Source organism: Coregonus lavaretus (assembly GCF_964263955.1).
Source record: "Coregonus lavaretus genome assembly, contig: HAP1_SCAFFOLD_839, whole genome shotgun sequence".
NCBI lineage: Eukaryota > Metazoa > Chordata > Actinopteri > Salmoniformes > Salmonidae > Coregonus > Coregonus lavaretus.
The window spans coordinates 136754-158749 of record NW_028165314.1 but is presented as its reverse complement, the minus strand read 5'-3'; the positions used below and the strand labels follow the sequence as shown (position 1 = coordinate 158749).

Below are 21996 nucleotides of genomic sequence, written 5' to 3'. Positions count from 1 at the left end.
AGCTGACTTGTTTTGAAATTGTGAAGCGGGCTGATGTGGGCTTTGTCTACAGTGAAGCCGTAGCCAGTTAAACACACGTCACAATTGACATTTTCACCGAAGGCCTCATTTGGAGTAAGTGGCCTTGTATTCAGTGGTAGGATGATGAGAACCTTGGGGACTCTACATGCCTGTGATTAGAACTGCTTTTAGAAGGAGCTCTCTAAGAAGTAGTGGCGTTGCTAATTCCCTCACTCACTCTCCCCCTCACTCTTCATTCTCTCTCTCCCCCTCCCTCTTCATTCTCTCTCTCCCCCTCCCTCTTCATTCATTCTCTCTCCCCCTCCCTCTTCATTCTCTCTCTCCCCCTCCCTCCCTCTTCGTTCTCTCTCTCTCCCCCTCCCTCCCTCTTCGTTCTCTCTCTCTCTCCCCCTCCCTCCCTCTTCGTTCTCTCTCTCTCTCCCCCTCCCTCCCTCTTCGTTCTCTCTCTCTCTCCCCCTCCCTCCCTCTTCGTTCTCTCTCTCTCTCCCCCTCCCTCCCTCTTCGTTCTCTCTCTCTCTCCCCCTCCCTCCCTCTTCGTTCTTGTCTTATAGTCACTACATGAGACAGATCTTGGAGGCGCTGCGGTATTGCCATGACAACAACGTGATTCACCGTGACGTGAAGGTAAGCTCCCCCACCCCACATCTCCAGTCCCACGTCCCCCTTATCTAAACAGCACTGTTGACACTTCTTCTAATGGCATCTATTGATTTCAAACATAATGAGGTAACCATTGGTGATCCACCGTCTGTCTTCTCGTATTGAGTGTATATTTTTGTATATTGAGTAACCCAACGATAACTGACCCATCAGCCCATTGGGTTGTAGCAGCAGGAGTAGTAGGCCAACTAGGAATGAAGGTGAGTTAAGCTGGGGCTGGATTAGTGTGTAGTGTAAGGGGAAACCCTGCTGAAACCCTGTTTGATAGGCCAGAAAGCACAGCTTCAGGATTACCTCTCTAACATACAGTAGGCCACAATGCCAGACCAGATGGAGCGAGCCCTGCCCACGGGCCTCATTGGACAGACAGACACTGTCCATCCTGCTCCATTACTTTAGTCTGATGGACACAGACAGACACATTTGGTGACTCCCAGAGGGGATAAGGGGAGCTTTTGCGTGTGTGTTAATACCAATGTCAGTAAGTCAGTGTGTGAGTGTGTGTTTACACAGTTACACACTCCCCCCCTGTGTTGTGTGTATGTGGTGTTTATATGCAAGGTGTATTTTTGTTTGTTGGTGTGTGTGTGTATTTGTCTGTTTGAATACTTATGATTTGGGTTGTAAGAATTGTGGGTGTCAGACAGTGTTTCAGTGTTTGTGTTTCAGTGTGTGTGTGTCATGGTGCCTGTGTGAGTATTAGTCCCCTGTAGCTCAGTTGGTAGAGCATGGCGCTTGCAACGCCAGGGTTGTGGGTTCGTTTTTCCCACGTGGGGCCAGTATGAAAATGTATGCACTCACTAACTGTAAGTGGCTCTGGATAAGAGCGTCTGCTAAATGACTACAATGTAAATGTAAATGTATTAGACAGCTGTAGTGGTAGTACGTAATACAACCAGTAGAGGGGAGTGTGTATGCTGCTTATCAGTCATTCAGGTTTCACCCCAAGGCTACTTTACAATCCTTTTCAGTGACCTCCTGTCCTTCATTTTGTAGGTACAAAACTGTCATCTTATACCATTTAAGCTCACATGTATTTATTGATTGACTTTGTACAGTGTTATATCAGATACGATTGTGTCACATATTACTGACTATTAGTTAACAAACAGCGAGGACACAGGCATTTATATCACTTTGATTCAGGAAATCTGGTCCGTTCCATTATAGGTAACTGAGCCTAGTTCTAGACGTTGGCCCTTGTCACCTACTTCAGTTGTTTAGTACATGGTATACATTATAATGGAAATAGAGTTAAAGCCCATGAAGTAAAACAATGAAGTCTGTAAAGTCACTGCTTTGCCACTATGGCTGTGCCAGGGCGGAGGGTGGGGCTAATCAGACAGAGGCTGGTCCTGGGCGTGTGGGAGGGGTTAATGGCGGTGTTTGGGGAGATGACGGACAGAGAGGTCCGTCTGAACTCTGTTACCGAGCTGTTGGAGGTCCCGTCGTTAAGGAAGTGGAGCCGGTTGCCGAGGCTCTGTCCCAGGGCTTTCACGGCGGCCTTACGCACCGAGCCCGACAACAGGAAGTACATCACAGGGTCCAGGACGGCATTGAAGGCGGAGAACAACAACATGACTTCATTGGTCCTGTCCACCAGGCGCAAGTAATCGCAGGCTGGGGATTGGCTGAGCTGGGAGAGGACGTAGACTGGGCGGAAGGCGTGGTAGGGCCCGAAGCAGACGGTGAACAGGAAGAGCACGAAGAAGGACTTCCTGGCGGTGCAGCCGTAGCGGTGGGCGTTGGGGAGGTCCGGTTTATCCCTGGACACCTTAAGGAGGCGCATGGCTATCTTCCCATAGGATACAACCAGCAGGCAGAACACTCCCCAGAACAGCAGCACCAGAGCCATGTTAAAGTAAGCCTTCCCCTTCGCCCCACGCCGCTGCTTATACTGGAAACACTTCCCAGGTTCCTCGTTGCCCTCCGACATGGCGATCATGGGCACGGCCGCCACCAGGGACAGCCCCCAGAGCGCCCCGCACGCCACCCAGCTCCATCCCCCGCCTCTCAGCCTACTGGCCAGGCCCCTCCCCGCCCCGCCCCGCCCCTTCAGCTTCACATACCTATCCAGACTAATGAACCCCAACAGAGTGATACTAATATACATGTTCATGTAGAAGAGGTTGCCCACCACTTTACAGACCAGGGGGCCGAGGATCCAGCGGTTCCCATTAGCATGGTAGAGGACTCTGAAGGGAAGGCAAGCCAGGAGCACCAGGTCAGCTATAGCCACGTTGATGAGGAACACCCGGACAGAGTTCCTTCTGGAGTGGAGGAAGAGGAAGACCCACAGGGCCAGCAGGTTACCTACCAGACCCAGGAGGAAGAAGAGGGAGTAGAGGAAGACCAGGGGGAGGCGCAGTGCACCGTCATCTAGATTACAGAGGGTCTGGTTTGGAGAGGGGGAGAGGGGGAAGGAGGTGGAGGAGAAAAGGAAGGAGGAGGAGGAGGTAGAGAGAGGATGGGTGGCATTGGAGAGGGGGAAGGAAGAGGAGGAGAGGGGAGATGAGGTGGAAAGGGGGGAGGAGAGAAGAGTGGTCATTGTGTCGAGGCTGGGGTGTCTCTAGGACCAGCAGATTTTCAGTGCTGTGAAGAAAAGAGGGAGAGAGAGAGGTGGGGGTGGAGAGATGTTTTTTATTGATAAGGATGAAAAACGGACATGTCAAAGCTGTGGGCTGTTAACAGGAAAGGACTTTGGCGGTTAGCAGATACGGTTTGCATTGACAAAGCACTGTAGTCTCAAGTAACTCATCTATTTTGAAATGTCACAACTTTTACCACTTCAAGTTGTTTTTCAAGTTACTACCCTGTAGCAGGAAAATAAGTAATGAAAAATCAACCACTACTTAAAGTGCAATTATTGTATTGTACCTACGACCTATTTTGGATTTAGCACCAAGTAAAGAACGTGGCCTGCCTAGTGGTCTCACACAGATTCACACAGACCGATTCACTGATGATTTTATTAAGACATGATCTCACTCACCATCCAGATTCCCTCCATGTCAGAGACTCTCCAGCTGTAGTTTGAGTGTGTGAATTGTTCCATATCCTTTAACAGCCCCTGGTCCTGCTGTCCCTTGGTTATCAGGTTCTGTGGGATAGTGTTGGGACTTCTCTCGTTACTCTCCGACACACCTTTCACCTTTCTTTCTTTGTCTCTTTTGCTCAAAAGTATGAGTCTGTTACTGCATCTGCTACTCTGAGCTCTCCTCCCTCGCTCTCTTTCCTCCTCTCTATCTTCCTCTCTCTGGTTCAGATGTCTTGTCTGAGTTTCTTCACTTCTCTCTCGCGCTCTCTCTCTCTCGCGCTCTCTCTCTCGCTCTCTCTCTCTCTCTCTCTCTCTCTCTCTCTCTCTCTCTCTCTCTCTCTCTCTCTCTCTCTCTCTCTCTCTCTCTCTCTCTCTCTCTCTCTCTCTCTCTCTCTGTGTGCCTCGAGATGTTATTCTCTCACACCTCCCCCCACCAGCCCCTTGTCAGCTGTTAGCAGCTATCAGAGCCGTCAGACCACAGACCCCATCCTCCCCCCTCTCCTCCAGAGTGATGTGCAGGCAAGGCGGAGGAAACCAGCGCTGCGAGACCACAGAGGCTGACTGTCACGTACTCCAGTGCTGCACTCTGCTACTCATCCGCAATCTCTTCTATTTACTCCTGTCTCCTCTCTTCCTCCTTTCTCTGGTGTTCTCTCGATCTGTCCAGTGTCGTCCTCCTCCTTTCTTTTCTCCTCCCTTAACTATCAGTTGGACTGTAGCTCTCTGCCTTAGTCCTGTCTAGGAACAGCCTTTTGGTCCAGCACTATCAAGGTTTTACTAGAATAGTATGGTACAAAATGTTGAACCCAATCCCTCCATCTCTCTCTGTCTTGGTCCTGTCTTGTAGCCTCACTGTGTCCTGCTGGCCTCTAAGGAGAACTCAGCTCCAGTCAAGCTGGGGGGGTTTGGAGTGGCCATACAGCTGGGAGAGTCAGGCCTGGTGGCAGGAGGTACTCTATACTGACTGTGGATTTATCGTTCTCTCTCGCTCTCACTCTCGCTCTCGCTCTCTCTCTCTCTCTCTCTCTCTCTCTCTCTCTCTCTCTCTCTCGCTCTCTCGCTCTCTCGCTCTCTCGCTCTCTCGCTCTCTCGCTCTCTCGCTCTCTCGCTCTCTCGCTCTCTCGCTCTCTCGCTCTCTCTCTCTCTCTCTCTCGCTCTGCTCTCGCTCTCTGCTCTCTCTCTCTCTCTCTCTCTCTCGCTCTGCTCTCTCTCTCTCTAGCTATGTGCTCTCTCTCTTCTCTCTCTCTCGCTCTCTCTCTCGCTCTCTCTCTCTCGCTCTCGCTCTCTCTCGCTCTCTCTCTCTCTCTAGCTCTGTTCTCGCTCTGTTCTCTCTCTCTGCTCTCTCTCTGCTCTCTCTCTCGCTCTGTTCTCTCTCTCTGCTCTCTCTCTGCTCTCTCTCTCTGCTCTCTCTCTGCTCTCTCTCTCTGCTCTCTCTCTCTGCTCTCTCTCTCTGCTCTCTCTCTCTCTGCTCTCTCTCTCGCTCTGCTCTCTCTCGCTCTCTGCTCTCGCTCTCCTCTCTTGCTCTGCTCTCTCCCTCTCCCTCTCCCTCTCTCGTATCTGTGTGTAAACCCACACTCTAACCCTCCCTCCTCCCCAGGTCGAGTAGGCACCCCCCACTTCATGGCCCCAGAGGTGGTGAAGAGAGAGCCGTATGGTAAGCCTGTAGACGTGTGGGGCTGTGGAGTCATCCTGTTCATCCTGCTGTCTGGCTGCCTGCCCTTCTACGGCACCAAGGAACGCCTGTTTGAGGCTATCATTAAAGGGAAATATAAGGTAGTAGTTGATTTTCCAAAACTGCCCTCTAACACACACACACTACAAGGCAGAGAAAGGGGCGGATGTGAAACCTGTGGCTGCTGGTCATTGCACGTGGTTAGCAACCACAAGCTAAGGCTTGCCTCAGTCCTTCTTAAGGCCCGTACAGAGCATTCAGAATGTACCATATAGAACAGTCCTAATTCTGTTTCTGTGGGGGGTATGTTTACTTGGCAACGTTCCTTATATCTATAGCTAGGTTAAAAAGCTCAAGGTATGTACTGTCCAAGGTGATAAACGTAGCCGGCATACCCCCGGGTGGTGCAGCCCTACATCCATCTGAGAGCGTGTGTGTGTGACCCGCCCCCCCTCTAGATGAACCCACGCCAGTGGAGCCACATCTCAGAGAGCGCCAAGGACCTGGTGCGCCGCATGCTCATGCTTGACCCTGCAGAGAGGATCACTGTCTACGAGGCCCTCAACCACCCCTGGCTCAAGGTGGGAACACGCATGCAGACACACACACACGCACACACACACACTCGTTCACTTGCACGCTTGCACACACACTCAAAGCCCTGTCTGCACGATGCTGAAGTTGCAGACACAGCCTTAACCTCAACTCTAACACGTAGTCATAGAGAGACCTTGATTATAACCTAATATGAAACTAACACTTGGCTATTTGTTGGTTTTCTCATAACTTCCTCCCCCGCAGGAGACCGACCCCTGCATCAGCTACTTTCACAACCCAGAGAATACGGTCTAGTTTATTGAGTGGAAACTGTTAGTGTTTTGTCTTTATTAGTGTTGTGTGGTATTCACCTCTCTGTGAGGAACAGGCGTTCACCTCTGTGAGGAACAGGCGTTCACCTCTCTGTGAGGGACAGGCGTTCACCTCTCTGTGAGGGACAGGCGTTCACCTCTATGTGAGGGACAGGCGTTCACCTCTCTGTGTGTGTGTGTTCTCCCTCCAGGAGAGGGACAGGTATGCCTACAAGATCCACCTGCCAGAGACGGTGGAGCAGCTGAGGAAGTTTAACGCAAGGAGGAAGCTCAAGGTACACACAAGTGATGATCTTCCATCAATCAATCAGTCAACCAATCAGTCAATCAACCAACCAATTAATCAACCATCCAATCAGTCAATCCATTCTTGTTCTTTGTTGTCCTAGGGGGCAGTGTTAGCTGCTGTCTCCAGCCACAAGTTTAACTCCTTCTACGGAGACCCACCAGAGGAGATGCCTGACTTCTCTGAAGACCCCACCTCCTCAGGTAAGACCCGCCGCTCTCCTCCCAAGCCGAGCTGTGTCAGTGGAACGGATGTCATGGCAACAATCGCTTTCGTAGTTTGTGTTGCTAGCTCATTGTCCCACGGACAGTCCTAAAGCACACCCCTGGTGATTTTTCACTTCTCATAGATTTCTACAACTATAGCCAACTTCTGTAGAAAAGGATGCTCGTCATGTAAGAACGATGATGATGGTTTCACATTTCTATCACTTTTGTAAGCGCCTCAACCTCAACCAAGCCTCAACGTTAGCTAATTTCCTGGTAATCAGATGACACAGGCAGTAGCTAACCACACAACCAATCCAGTGTTCAGAACAGCAGTGGAACATTCAGGCCCTGGTCTCTGTGGTAGCCTCTGTCTTTTTATAAATCCCCCTGATTGGTGGAAAAAGGAAACAGAGGTGCCCAGGCTAGCGTTGCCCAATGCCCTCACTTCCCTGTCTCTGTCTCGGGGATGCACTTTCACTTCCTATGGACTTTATCTATGGGGGAACAAAGGGTTAACCACTACCTGCCGCCCTCTCTGTCAAATAGCCTACTGCACTGAATGCTATGTTTGTCAGATGTTCTCAGACCTAAAAAGGGCTCTAATGTTGTGATGAGTGCATGTCCCACGTGATCTGGTTTGTAGATCTAGTTAGATGCCTTTTAGATGGGCTCCATCTAAAATGGTCAAATGAAATGGTGCCTATCCTTCCCATGCATTTGGGATTAAGGCGTATAGCTGGATCTACACAACAGACAGTGTGACGTGGCGTGGGCTGCACATTAGACCACTTTTCAGGATGAAAACATCTGACAAACTTTGGGGAAAATGGGAGCGCTATAGAGTCCGACTGAGTGGGTCATAGAAAAAGCATTAGAGACAATGTAGGTGATAGTCTGGTCTTCCTCTTGTGAGTCCAGACAGCCTCATTGCATCACTCTGTTTTGTGACTATTTCTGCCCTCCTTTCTGCACAGTCAGTGTCCTTTATGGTGCTGAAGTCTAAAAAGAAAATGCTTAGGGATGGAATTCACTTTCCTGTGGGGTGTGTGTGTTAGGAGGGGAGGGGGGGAGACGGGAGAGGGGAGGGGGGGAGCAGTGTATGAGTAAAGGACCTTTTTTAATCGGAACGGCATCTTTGCTACTTTAGCCAGATGCCCACAGCTCCAGACACTTCTAGAGTCAACACAACCTCTGCTTTTTGCTTACTCTATCTCTCTCTCTCCCTTTTTGCTCTCTCTCTCTCTCTCTCTGTCTTGTCTTTCATCCTTACTGCCCTCCTCTTTTCTCTCTCTCTACACAATCCCTCTCTTTCTCTTGTCTTCTAAATCTTTCCCCTCTCTCAATTCTCTTCTCTGTGGTTTTGTTGCAATGCGGCGCTCTCTGTAGGACTGCTAGCCGCTGAAAGTAGGTATCCCCACGTAGCTTCCTGGTGTGACATCATCATGAAATCATCACCATCTATTAAACTACCCCCTCCGCCCCCCCATCGGTCCTCTGCTTGCCTGTAGCACCCTTGATGACTCGCATCCCAATACTCTAAAACAACTTCCTCACTTTACCTATTTGGGGGATGAAACAATATCTGACTCTGTGTCAGTTGATGGGGCGAATTGAACTCCAAGGTGAGATGGACAGGAAGCCAACCAGAAGTATTGGGAAGTAGACTCTGTGTGCATTGTGATGTCACACCACCGACAGCCAATGAGGTGGCTGCGTGCCTGCACGGCTTCCATTTGATCCAATCACAACCGTTGTCAGTGGCGCGTCCAATCTGGACCTGTCATGACCTTTGAGGACAAGCTGAAAATGTTCTAACCTATTTCTATGTGTGCAGTGTTTTTCTATTTTATTAAAATAGCATGGCAACTAACTTTAGTCTTCCATACAATCTCTAGATCCAGCCTTCACTAACCTGAACTAACCCATCACATGACATGACCTCCATACCATCTATCTCCATCCCATGTGATATGGTTTATTCCTTCCTTCCTGTGTCTAATCTGTCATATTGATGATGGGACGTACTTCTGTTCTGTTCTGTCCCGTCCTGTTCTGCCGTCTCTGTTGCTTTCGCTGCATGTAGCAGGTACTCTAGCCTAACACTTCTGTTTCTAGCTGTGTGGTGTCTGTAAATGTGTTTGTCCTTGTTTTTCGTTATATGTATTTTTGTTTGTGTTAAATCTAAATCTTTCTGTTTTTACAGTATTGGCTACTTATAATTGGTGTACGTGTGTATGTGCTTTAACCTGTGTGTGTGCTATAACCTGTGTATGTGTGTGTGTTCTATAACCTGTGTGTGTGTGTTTTATAACCTGTGTGTGTGTGTAGGAGCAGTATCTCAGGTGCTGGACAGCCTGGAGGAGATCCATGCTCTGACCGACTGCAGTGAGAAAGATCTGGACTTCTTACACAGCGTCTTCCAGGACCAGCACCTACACACACTGCTGGACGTGAGTGGGCTACACACACACATGCAGTTTCATGTCAAGTCCACTAGGTGGCAGGCACTTTGACACAGGTAAAGGGCTATGCATGCTCAGACACACCACATTATTCATTGGGAATGAAAATGCATTTTATTTATAAAGCACCATTAATACATAAAAGACCAAAAAAATTTATGTTAGGAAGGATATGTGAAAGATGACCGAATAATAATGTCTCTCTCCCTGGTGTCCCAGCTCTATGACCAGATCAACACCAGGTCGTCTCCTCAGATCAGAAACCCTCCCAGTGATGGAGTACAGAGAGCCAAAGAGGTGAGTGGCCTTGGTCACGACACCTCTTTTCTTGTGGGACTAGTGCTTGTCAAATACTTTATTTTGTTGTTTTGGTTAGTATTCATTTTGGGGTTTGTTAATGTTTTGCATTAAGTGTTGAAGCTCTTATATGATACTATAATTGTACTTCCTCTCTTCTCCTTTAGGTACTGGAGACAATCTCCTGTTACCCCGAAAACATGGAGGCCAAGGAACTCCGGAGGATCCTCACACAGCCACACTTCATGGTGGGTCATCTCCATCTCTCTCTCTCTGTGTGTGTGTGTGTGTGTGTAAACAAATGATCATGACTGGGTCGAGCTCCTTAGTTTGTCCACTATAGACCAGCAGGTATGGAGGGAGGGAGTAATCTGTTAGATCAGCAAGACAAAGGGGAGGGGCTGTCAGATATAGCAGACAGGTTTATGGGTGGGGCTACAGCAACAGCAGAGGTCAACAGCAGAGCCACAGCCACGGACCTGTCTCTAGTGGGATCACTGGTGAGGAACTGGGATCATGGGGTCTTGGCTAAATCTAATCAAACGTCTTATTTGAAGGGGATTTAACTTACGTTAGGTCACATGGGAACTTGGATGTGTTGTTTTGCATACTTTGCCCCATTTTGGGGTTTATGGTGTACAGACTGCTTTCTGTTAGGGGGTTACATTCTGTATTTTAAACACTTGAGTTGGAAGGACTCATTAGTCAAAATAGAAGGTAAAAAAAAGAATAAGAGAAAAAAACGGTCTGCTTTTCTGGAATGTTCTCCTCTTTCTCTCTTCATCTCCTCTGGTGTCAGGGTTTTTTCTGGATCAAAAAGGGGCGTGGCAGGGGTCGTGGTAATGGGCGTTGTCGGCGCGGCTGAATTTTAGGGAACATTTTACAGGTCCACATCTTGGCTGTGTAGAGAAGGTTTAGCATTTCCTGCTATTCTACACATTTCTCCATGGAGCTGAGAGACATTTTGCAGTTTTAAAGCTAATTTCCTACAATTCTACACATTTTGCTATGGAACTGAGAGAAAATGTAGCCGTTTTAAAGCTAATTTCCTCCAATTCTATGTATTTTGCCATGGTTAATGTGGAGTTCTTTTGCTCAAACATAATAACATCTATTCTGCTAAATTAATTGTTTTGGGAATTTTCTGTTCTTCCTGACTGTCTAGCTTTTATTTTGGTGATTGTTAGTTCTCAAAGATTATAATGTAAAAATATATTGGTCCATTATCTTTTCTAAATACTTTCTGGCTTTAGTCGTTTTTAAGTTTAAACTGAAAGCTTTTTCCATGCTGACATTTTTTGGGGACTTAGGCGGCCCGAAAAAACGCTTAGGTGGCCCGCCCAAGGATTTCAATGGCAGAAAAATCTGTGGTTGTATGTTACAGTTAAAGCTGAAATATGTAACCTTTTGGGCAGCCTGACCAAATTTACATAGAAATGTTAGTTATAGATCCTAGGGCGGCAGATAGCTTAGCGGTTAAGAGCGTTGTGCCAGTAACCGAAAGGTCGCTGGTTCTAATCCCCGAGCCGACTAGGTGAAAAATCTGTCGATGTGCCCTTGAGCAAGGCACTTAACCCTAATTGCTCCTGTAAGTAGCTCTGGATAAGAGCGTCTGCTAAATGACCTATTTATTATTTATTTATCTGTCTTTCTCATTGAAAGTGAGTCTAAGAAGCTGTAGATCTGTTCTATGTGGCCATTTCTATGCTTCCCATTCTTAAGTTTCGTTTTTGCGTTTTTTACTTTTGGTTTTGTACACCAGCTTCGAACAGCTGAAAATACATTAATTTTGGTGATGGAAAATATATTTCACAGCGGTTTAGATGGTACAATGATTCTCTGCACTATACTTGCTTGTTTTGTCACATAAACCGAAATTAGGCAAACAATTAGAATTTTAGCAACTAGGAAATGGCGGAGCATTTCTGCGTAGTGCACCTTTTTAAAGCTGAGGTGTGTTTGGCTGTCCATCCTCTAACCTCTGCTTAGTCTCTGACCCAGAGGGTATTTCTGTACTGATACAAATACTGACATCTCAACGCTGGGAGCCCTCTCCTTTTCGCTCAGCCTACAGACTGACACAGTGGCTTGGGCTAAAGAAGGGGGGGGGGTCCCCCTTACCTGGTGACACAAGATTTAAAAAAACGTATATTCCATCTGGATACAAGTATTTTTTGTAGACCCATAGTAGCTTACCCAGTCTTTTAGTCACGTTTCATAAGACCAAGCAAATAATGCCTTGCAGCTAAAATGTCTTGGGGCTGCTCTGTTTTAATAGGAGGCAGGTTATGAAGTTACCAGTGGTGTGTGTGTGTGTGTGTGTAGTAGGTAGGGAGGTATTGCGACACGTTGTGTGTCAATGACAATCGGTGGTGTCAGAAAGAGGGTTAGTGTAAGCCATGCTCTCTGTTCCATGTACATTCCTCTCTCTCTCAAACACATGCCTCTGTATGTGACCCCATAACCATGTCCTCAGTCGCTTCCTTACTAACAGGCTATATTATGTACCTTGTGTGCCCCCTGTTGTTTAAAAGGCCATATTGCACACTCATTGTCTGCTGTAGATGTGTCTGTGTGAGGGTGTGTCTTACAGTAGACTTGCATGATCCAGTATAATCCATGTTTAATGACTGTGTGTGTGTGGGTAGGCCTTGCTCCAGACCCATGATGTGGTGGCCCATGAGGTGTACAGTGATGAGGCTCTGAGGGTGACCCCCCCGCCCACCTCACCCTACCTGAACGGAGACTCTCCCGAGAGCACCAACGGAGACATGGACCTGGAGAACGTGACGAGAGTACGCCTGGTTCAGTTCCAGAAGAATACTGACGAACCTATGGTACGACACACACACACACACACACACACACACCACACATACACATTTACTGACTCTTCCTGTTTGACCTTCCACCCTTGACGTCTTCAGGGCATCACTCTGAAGATGAACGATCTGAACCACTGCATCGTGGCCCGTATCATGCACGGAGGAATGATACACAGACAAGGTACAGGACACTTTTGGAATATGCCGTACACCCTAGCACAAACAAACCCACATTCACCCTCACTCTTTTTTAGGTACGCTGCATGTCGGAGACGAGATCAGAGAGATCAACGGGATCAGCGTGGCGAATCAGACCGTAGAACAGCTCCAGAAGATGCTGGTGTGTAGTCCAATCAGATTCTGTCGTTCTCACCATTGTCCAATCAGTTTGATTTGTCCTTAAACATTACTAAAAATACATGTGTGTAAGACTTATTGGTTGTGATCATTTGATGATAATGTTGTCCCCACAGAGGGAAATGCGAGGGAGCATTACCTTTAAGATCGTCCCCAGCTACCGGTCCCAGTCCATGTCTTGCGAGGTATGGACCGATTCTCTTGTGTCTCTAGAAAATCAGGTAAATGGGGTAAAGGAGCATTCTATTCTTCAGTTATAAGCCATTTTCTGTTGGGATGTTTTTCACGTTTTTTTGTTCATGTGTGTCTGCAGAAAGAGTCCCCAGACCTATCCAGACAGTCGCCAGCCAACGGCCACGCTAGCGTCACTAGCTCCATCCTGGTGAGGATCTGTGGCTTGATATAGCTTCTGTCAGATGACTCTATTGTGTTGTATTAGATGTGTATTAACTCTGTGTTAACTCTGTGTGTAGGATCTGCCCTCTACCATCCAGCCTAAAGGACGACAGGTGAGCGCTATAGACTTCCCTTCCCTAACTCCTCCAGTCTTCTCTCCTGTCGGACTCGTCATCTCTCACATGGCTTTGTCTATACCAGGGACACCATTTGCTTGTTTGTGTGTGTGTGTACGTCTCTGTGTGTATCTGTGTGTATGTCTCTGCGTTTGTGTGTACAGTGCATTCGGAAAGTATTCAGACCCCTTCACGTTTTACACATTTTGTTACGTTACATAATGTTACCCCATAATGACAAAGCGAAAACAGAAATACCTTATTTACGTAAGTATTCAGACCCTTTGCTATGAGACTCTAAATTGAGCTCAGGTGCATCCTGTTTCCATTGATTATCCTTGAGATGTTTCTACAACTTGATTGGAGTCCACCTGTGGTAAATTCAATTGATTGGACATGATTTGGAAAGGCACACACCTGTGTATATATGGTCCCACAGTTGACAGTGCACGTCAGAGCAAAAACCAAGCCATGAGGTCGAAGGAATTGTCCGTAGAGCTCCGAGACAGGATTGTGTCGAGGCACAGATCTGGGGAAGGCTACCAAAAAATGTCTGCTGCATTGAAGGTCCCCAAGAACACAGTGGCCTACATCATTCTTAAATGGAAGAAGTTTGGAACCACCAAGACTCTTCCTAGAACTGACCGCCCGGCCAAACTGAGCAATTGAGGGAGAAAGGCCTTGGTCAGGGAGGTGACCAAGAACCCGATGGTCACTCTGACAAAGCTCTAGAGTTCCTCTGTGGAGATGGGAGAACCTTCCAGAATGACAACCATCTCTGCAGCACTCCACCAATCAGGCCTTTATGGTAGAGTGGCCAGACGGAAGCCACTCCTCAGTAAAAGGCACATGACAGCCCGCTTGGAGTTTGCCAAAAGGCACCTAAAGGACTCTGACCATGAGAAACAAGATTCTCTCGTCTGATGAAACCAAGATTGAACTCTTTGGCCTGAATGCCAAGCGTCACGTCTGGAGGAAACCTGGCACCATCCCTACGGTGAAGCGTGGTGGCAGCATCATGCTGTGGGGATGTTTTTCAGCGGCAGGGACTGGGAGACTAGTCAGGATCGAGGGAAAGATGAACAGAGCAAAGTACAGAGAGAGATCCTTTATGAAAACCTGCTCCAGAGCGCACTGGACCTCAGACTGGGGCGAAGGTTCACCTTCCAACGGGTCAACGACCTCAAGCACACAGCCAAAACAACGCAGGTGTGGCTTCGGGACAAGTCTCTGAATGTCCTTGAGTGGCCCAGCCAGAGCCCGGACTTGAACCCGATCGAACATCTCTGGAGAGACCTGAAAATAGCTGTGCAGCGACGTTCCCCATTCAACCTGACCGAGCCTGAGAGGATCTGAGAGAAGAATGGGAGAAACTCCCCAAATACAGGTGTGCAAAGCTTGTAGCGTCATACCCAAGAAGACACGAGGCTGTAATCGCTGCCAAAGGTGCTTCAACAAATTACTGAGTAAAGGGTCTGAATACTTATGTAAATGTGATATACATCTGCAACAATTTCTGAAAACCTGCTTTTGCTTTGTCGTTATGGGGTATTGTGTGTAGATTGATGAGAAAAACAACAATTTAATCAATTTTATTATAAAGGCTGTAACGTAACAATGTGGAAAAAGTCAAGGGGTCTGAATACTTTTAGAATGCACTCTATATCTGTGTATGTGTCAAACATCATTTGGATCCATGTCATCTTAAATTCCCCCTCCATGTATAAAAGGGATACTTTGTGATTTTGGCAATGAGGCCCTTTATCTACTTACCCAGAGTCAGTTGAACTTGTGGATACCATTTGTATGTCTCTGTGTGCAGTTTGAAGGAAGTTGCTAACTAGCGCTAGCGCAATTGCTAACTAGTGTTAGCGCAATGACTGGAAGTCTATGGGTATCTGATAACATGCTAGTAGATACCCATAGACTTTCAGTCATTGCGCTAACGCTAGCTAGTGTTGGCTCACACAAATTCCTCCAACTTCCTTCATATTGGACACAGAGACATAAAAATGGTGTCCATGAGTTATTCTGACTGTGGAGAAGTAGATAAAGGGTTTCATTGCCAAAGTCACCCTGTCTGTCGTAACCCGTCTCCCTGTCGTAACATGTCCCCGTCTCCCTGTCGTAACATGTCCCCGTCTCCCTGTCGTAACATGTCCCCGTCTCCCTGTCGTAACCCGTCTCCCTGTCGTAACATGTCCCCGTCTCCCTGTCGTAACATGTCCCCTTCTCCCTGTCGTAACATGTCCCCTTCTCCCTGTCGTAACCCGTCTCCCTGTCGTAACCCGTCTCCCTGTCGTAACCTGTCCCCGTCTCCCTGTCGTAACCCGTCTCCCTGTCGTAACCCGTCTCCCTGTCGTAACATGTCCCCTTCTCCCTGTCGTAACATGTCCCTGTCCCCCCGTCACAAGCTGTACTCCTCAGTCTCACTCACCTCCTTTGTCGATGTCCCGTATGTTTTCTACTGCATGATGTGTGTGTGTGATGCTCTCAACCCCCTAGATCTCCAGACCTGCCATCAAGGACAAAATGTCCATCAAGGTAAGATCTCTCAGTGGATCCAAGTAGCAGTAGATCCCATGCAGTATATCCCTCATTGTAGCTCTTGTAGATCCAACATTAGCTGGCGTCCATAATCCCCCTCCCCCCTACATTTAAAATTGTTGGTTGTTTGCTCGTAAGATGTAGCCAATCGGAGGCAACCAGAACGATTAAAATGGTACAGCTTTCTTTGATTTGCCTAATTTCATTTCTCTTCTTCTTCTTCTTCCCTCCTCTGCTTCTTTGCTTGTTTACTGTGTCGATTGTGGCCATTTTGACCAATCAATGTCCCATACAGCTCTCGTCAGGAGTTTGACCATTCAAAATCACCTCTTTCCTCCATACCTCCAGCTTGATCAATCACAGTCCCCCTATTCCCTCCCAGATCAGTGGGCCTGACCAATCACGTTTCTCCGTTTCCTCCCTCAGATCTACGTGCGTGCCCAGTTTGAGTACGACCCTGCCAAGGATGACCTCATCCCCTGTAAGGAGGCCGGGATCCGCTTCCGGGTGGGTGACATCATCCAGATCATCAGTAAGGACGACCACAACTGGTGGCAGGGCAAGCTGGAGAACACTAAGAATGGAACCGCAGGGCTCATACCGTCACCAGAACTACAAGAGTGGTGAGGACAGAACCCATACTGTACAACCCGGCAGGGTTGGTACTTCCATTCCAATTCCATTTCCAATTCAGGAAGTGGATTGAAATTATAATGCAAGAATTGCTAAAAATCCTCATAGGAAAAGTGCTGTATATTTTTCTAATTATTCAGCAGAAATGTGACGCTGGTCTTTGGTTTTGAAGGCCGTTACCACAGATTTAAAATAAGTGAAGTATCTGTATTTCCTTACATTTTACTACACCCCCTCCAGGCGTGTGGCGTGTATCGCCATGGAGAAGACCAAGCAGGAGCAGCAGGCCAGCTGTACCTGGTTTGGCAAGAAGAAGAAACAGTACAAAGACAAGTACCTGGCCAAGCACAACGCAGGTACACACACACACACACACACACACACACACACCGCATGTTTTAGTAATACAATCAGAAACCAATTATTTATTCAGTGGAACTACGTGTGTGTGTAAAAGTGTTTTGCTTGACATGTTGGCTATTAGATATTCCAAATGTTGCCGTTGTGTTTTATATTGTATGATGCATTCAAATGTTATTCCTTGTTTGATATTCTCTTGCAGCTTTATTCACTGGCCAAAAAATTGTCTCAATTCTGAATGTAGTATATTTTTATTGTATAATAAAGACCAATTCCCGTCTGTAGAGCTAAATGTTTGAGTCACATAGCTTACTACTGTACTGCATGCGGTCTGTGAAATGGTTTCCAAATGAGTCTGACTAATGCTGCGTGTTCTTTCCCCAGAACGGCCCCCTTTCCTCCCTCAAAGAGCTCCCCTCTAAACGTTGTCTCAATGTTGACTGAATGTTACATGTCTAACGCTCCTGCCATTAACAACCTGGCCTCCGAGTCCAAGCTGTGTACTGTAATGTTTTTATTTTAAGTTTTCTTCTATTAACCCTCCCCTCCCTCCTTCCCTCTGTTCTGTCTATCTTTCACGCGTCTCTTACCCAATGGCTTGGCTGCATGTAAGTAACTCTGAATGATGCCCAATGACGCCCTCCTCCGTTTCTCTCCCTCTATCCTCTACTTTGTTCAGTCTCTTTTCCTTGTTTGACATCAGTAACCAGTTTGAACTTCTATTTCGTTGTTTAATTTGTTCGTCCTTGTTTTTAATGTTTTATGTGTCCTTGTTTGTCCATCTGTCACAGACCTGAAGTATTGAACTTGTGATTAAAATAATTCCAATCACACTTAGGCCCTTTTTTAGATGGCAAAAACAAACCACAATCTCTTTCACACAGTTATCGGTAAACGTATTTCAGTGATGATTTATCCGTTCTTTATTTAAGCCATTCATTTGATTCACCTCACTGTGCTGTGCACTACAGACAACCCCCTTCCATTGTGTGTGTTTCATTATTCCTATGGCTCTGTGAACTGTCATCTCTAATGCCTTTCACCCCCTCTGTTTCAGTGTTTGACCAACTAGACCTGGTCACGTATGAAGAGGTGGTCAAACTGCCTGCGTTCAAGAGGAAAACACTTGTCTTGTTGGGTACGTTAGACAGATGGTTCTTAGGTAGTGTTAACAAAAGGGGAACAGTTGGCAACACATTATTGAATGTCTCTGTCTCATTGTCTTGTCTGATGTCTCTCTCTCCAGGGGCCCATGGAGTTGGCAGGAGGCACATCAAGAACACGCTCATCACTAAGCACCCAGACCGATTTGCCTACCCCATTCCTCGTAAGACACACACCACACCACTACCACATCACTACTACCACACCACCACCACACCACTACTACCACTACCACATCTCTACTACCACACCACCACCACACCACTACCACACCACCACACCACTACCACCACACCACTACTACCACTACCACACTACCACACCACTACACCACTACTACCACTACCACACCACTACTACCACTACCACACCACTACCACACCACTACATCACTACCACTACCACCACATCACTACCACTACACCACCACATTACTACCACACTACCACATCACCACCACCACATCACTACCACACCACCACTAACACACCACTACCACACCACCACCCCCACCAATACCATCACCACACCACTACCAACATCACAACAACTACATGGAAATCTATGCACTAAGACAGAACTTGATTGTAGGAACCTCCAATCAGTTTCTATCACACTCACCCCTCCCTCCTCTCTCTCTCTCTCTCTCCCTCCCTCCCTCTCTCCCTCCCTCCCTCCCCCCTCTCTCTCACTCCCTCTCCCTCTCCCCACAGACACAACCAGACCTCCAAAGAAGGATGAGGAGAATGGGAAGAACTACTACTTTGTGACTCATGACCAGATGATGCAGGACATCAGTAACAATGACTACCTGGAGTACGGTAGTCACGAGGACGCCATGTACGGCACACGGCTAGAGACCATCCGCCAGATCCACCAGCAGGGTATGATCTCCATACTGGACGTGGAACCACAGGTAGGTGTTTTTATGTGAGGTGGAGATGGGTGGGGGTTGTTTTTGTGTGAGGTGGAGATGGGTGTTTTTTTTTTATGTGAGGTGGAGATGGGTGGGGTTGTTTTTGTGTGGGGTGGAGATGGGTGGGGTTGTTTTTGTGTGAGGTGGAGATGGGTGTTTTTTTTTTATGTGAGGTGGAGATGGGTGGGGTTGTTTTTGTGTGGGGTGGAGATGGGTGGGGTTGTTTTTGTGTGGGGTGGAGATGGGTGGGGTTGTTTTTGTGTGGGGTGGAGATGGGTGGGGATGTTTTTGTGTGGGGTGGAGTTGGGTGGGGTTGTTTTTATGTGAGGTGGAGATGGGTGGGGTTGTTTTTATGTGAGGTGGAGATGGGTGTTTTTTTTAAATGTGAGGTGGAGATGGGTGGGGTTGTTTTTGTGTGGGGTGGAGATGGGTGGGGTTGTTTTTGTGTGGGGTGGAGATGGGTGGGGTTGTTTTTGTGTGGGGTGGAGATGGGTGGGGATGTTTTTGTGTGGGGTGGAGTTGGGTGGGGTTGTTTTTATGTGAGGTGGAGATGGGTGGGGTTGTTTTTATGTGAGGTGGAGATGGGTGTTTTTTTTTAATGTGAGGTGGAGATGGGTGGGGTTGTTTTTGTGTGGGGTGGAGATGGGTGGGGTTGTTTTTGTGTGGGGTGGAGATGGGTGGGGTTGTTTTTGTGTGGGGTGGAGATGGGTGGGGATGTTTTTGTGTGAGGTGGAGATGGGTGGGGATGTTTTTGTGTGGGGTGGAGATGGGTGGGGTTGTTTTTGTGTGGGGTGGAGATGGGTGGGGTTGTTTTTGTGTGGGGTGGAGATGGGTGGGGTTGTTTTTGTGTGGGGTGGAGATGGGTGGGGTTGTTTTTGTGTGGGGTGGAGATGGGTGGGGATGTTTTTGTGTGGGGTGGAGATGGGTGGGGTTGTTTTTGTGTGGGGTGGAGATGGGTGGGGTTGTTTTTGTGTGGGGTGGAGATGGGTGGGGTTGTTTTTGTGTGGGGTGGAGATGGGTGGGGATGTTTTTGTGTGGGGTGGAGATGGGTGGGGTTGTTTTTGTGTGGGGTGGAGATGGGTGGGGTTGTTTTTGTGAGTCCAGTATTTATTAAGCAGTATATATTCCACCGGCAGAAAATCAATGATGGTGGACGCTGACCTAATGTTAACTTTTATGTCTTTCCCTGACCCTTAACCTAAATTAAAATATACCTGACCTTAACTCTAACCTTAACTCTAACCTAACCCTCACTCTTAAACCTAACCTTCATTAAGCTCTAAGTTTTAGTTCTGCCGGTTGAAAATACACTTCCTGTTCATTGATACTGTGGAGAGTTTTTAAATGTAGCTTACTAGTCAGTTTTCTGTCAGTCATCTCTTGTTTCTCTTCAGGCACTCAAGGTGTTGAGGACGGCTGAGTTTGCCCCTTACGTTGTGTTCATCGCAGCTCCCACCATCACCCCTGGAATGAACGAGGTTAGGGCCAACACACACACACACACTGCTACTGTGTCCGTCATGTTTTGGGTTGTCTCTGTAATTTTGCTGTGGTGAAAGGTCCATCACACTGCATGTGTCCTGTCTGTGTGCATTCCTGTTGATTTTTCTTTGGCATGCCTTTCTCCTTTCACCCAAGCTTCCCAAGTGGTGCAGGAAACTGCCTGTAAGTACTGGATATGTAGAAGTAGTTTAGCTCATATACACACATTTTATAGGTGTGTGTATTGTGTTTGTGTGTCAATGGTTTGTTGTTTTTGAGTATACCAATAGTTTGGAGTCTCCGGGAGTACCATTTCCTCTTTCTTTCCATTGTGTGACTCTACCCTTCCCACAATGCCTGGAACAAGTGTATTTTCTTCCCGTTATTCTGACTCTCTCTCTTCCCTCTCCTCCTCCTCCCCTCCTCCCTCCAGGATGACTCCCTCCAGCGGCTGCAGAAGGAGTCAGAGGGCCTCCAGAAGACCTACGCCCATTACTTTGACCAGACCATCATCAACAACGAGATTGACGACACCATCCGTCTGCTGGAGGAGGCCGTGAACCTGGTGTGCACCACCGCCCAGTGGGTCCCTGTGTCCTGGGTTTACTAACCCCTGAACCCAGACCATCCATCCAACCAACCCCAGACCAACACCAAACTCTGACTTTCGTCCCCAATTCCCGAACAAACCCCGGTTTTCTTTTACAATGCATCTCTGTGGAACATCTCCGTGGAACATCTCTGTGGAAACCGTGTAGATGAAGGAAAAAATGAATGAAAAAGGACTGAAACCGCCTCTGAAACCTCAGTCAGTCCTCCTGCAGAACAACAGTGACTTCTGTCCCACTGTCCCCCTCCTCTCCACTCCTTACCAACTGCCTCAAAGGCACATTGTTGTGTGTGTGTGTATATATATACATATATATATAATAGAAAAATAATAAATATGGTCCTTAAGTTGAATGTGGGGAGGGAGGGGGGTGACGTTGTAGACATTTTCTACCTTATTTCTTTTTGTATGATTACAGAGACTGCTGTCTGAGGGGAGAAGGAGAGGAGGACAAACGTGACACGGTGATGGGTGTCGGGGTGTCTGTGTTGCTGTTTACCTTGTATAAGGCATTTCCTATGATCATCAGTCAGAAGCTAGCCGTGTGCCCCCCTGACCCCTTACTCCTATTGGTCGCCTCATGCTCTTTGTGCTCCGCCCCTCAGAGTCAGCGGAGGTCCCTCTTGCACAGTCGCCGCTGCCGCAGTGGCACCACGTCCTATTGGGCGGATAGAAAAGCACAGTAAACTCGGCAGTGAACACCCCTCCCCCTATCCCCTTCCTGTTATTTATTTCATAGGTCCCTGAATCTGTCAATCAAATCGTTGAAGGAGCACACTCCCCCCCCCCCCTCCCTCTGAAGTTCTCCCTTCATTCCCTACATACCCTGTTTGTTTACATCTGTTTGCACAATGGAGAGAACAGGTGCTCTCTCTCTCTCTCTCTCTCTCTCCCTCTCCCCTCCTTTGTTTCTCTCTCTCTCTGTAAAGCGATGATTCTCCTCGGTCAGAGCATGTGTGCGTGGTCATCGCCAAAGCACTGGTGTCCAAGCCAGAGGGCATCCCTCTTATCTGGAAGGACGGACAGAAGGAGGGAAGAAAACAAAATCTAACACGGTCACCCTGCAGGCGGCTGGGG

At 47.7% G+C, this 21996-nt stretch overlaps 2 protein-coding genes across 2 annotated transcripts in view; one reads left to right on the top strand and one right to left on the bottom strand.

The window, feature by feature from the left end:
* Positions 1–21179, top strand: part of LOC311115993 (peripheral plasma membrane protein CASK-like) — a 35566-nt gene extending 14387 nt beyond the window's left edge. The window contains exons 5-26 of the mRNA XM_084191127.1: positions 573–645; positions 4566–4668; positions 5316–5491; positions 5849–5971; positions 6451–6534; positions 6649–6748; positions 9083–9204; positions 9436–9513; positions 9681–9761; positions 12162–12350; positions 12441–12519; positions 12593–12678; positions 12812–12916; positions 13009–13077; positions 13169–13204; positions 16181–16377; positions 16628–16743; positions 17805–17885; positions 17994–18074; positions 18625–18827; positions 20222–20305; positions 20743–21179. Of these exons, the coding sequence (XP_084047253.1) occupies positions 573–645; positions 4566–4668; positions 5316–5491; positions 5849–5971; positions 6451–6534; positions 6649–6748; positions 9083–9204; positions 9436–9513; positions 9681–9761; positions 12162–12350; positions 12441–12519; positions 12593–12678; positions 12812–12916; positions 13009–13077; positions 13169–13204; positions 16181–16377; positions 16628–16743; positions 17805–17885; positions 17994–18074; positions 18625–18827; positions 20222–20305; positions 20743–20919 (2443 nt within the window). The 3' untranslated portion in view covers positions 20920–21179. The remainder of the gene's footprint in view (positions 1–572; positions 646–4565; positions 4669–5315; positions 5492–5848; positions 5972–6450; positions 6535–6648; positions 6749–9082; positions 9205–9435; positions 9514–9680; positions 9762–12161; positions 12351–12440; positions 12520–12592; positions 12679–12811; positions 12917–13008; positions 13078–13168; positions 13205–16180; positions 16378–16627; positions 16744–17804; positions 17886–17993; positions 18075–18624; positions 18828–20221; positions 20306–20742) is intronic.
* Positions 1699–4096, bottom strand: LOC311115994 (putative G-protein coupled receptor 34). The gene is made up of 2 exons (XM_084191128.1): positions 3674–4096; positions 1699–3273 (listed from the first exon to the last, which is right to left on the bottom strand). The coding sequence occupies exon 2, from the start codon at positions 3227–3229 to the stop codon at positions 1973–1975; it is 1257 nt and encodes a 418-aa protein (XP_084047254.1). The 5' UTR covers positions 3230–3273; positions 3674–4096; the 3' UTR covers positions 1699–1972.
* Positions 21180–21996: the final 817 nt, after the last annotated feature.

Bases quoted from the DNA above. Each gene is read 5' to 3' on its own strand.
- LOC311115994 (XM_084191128.1), bottom strand. From the start codon at position 3,229: ATGACCACTCTTCTCTCCTCCCCCCTTTCCACCTCATCTCCCCTCTCC.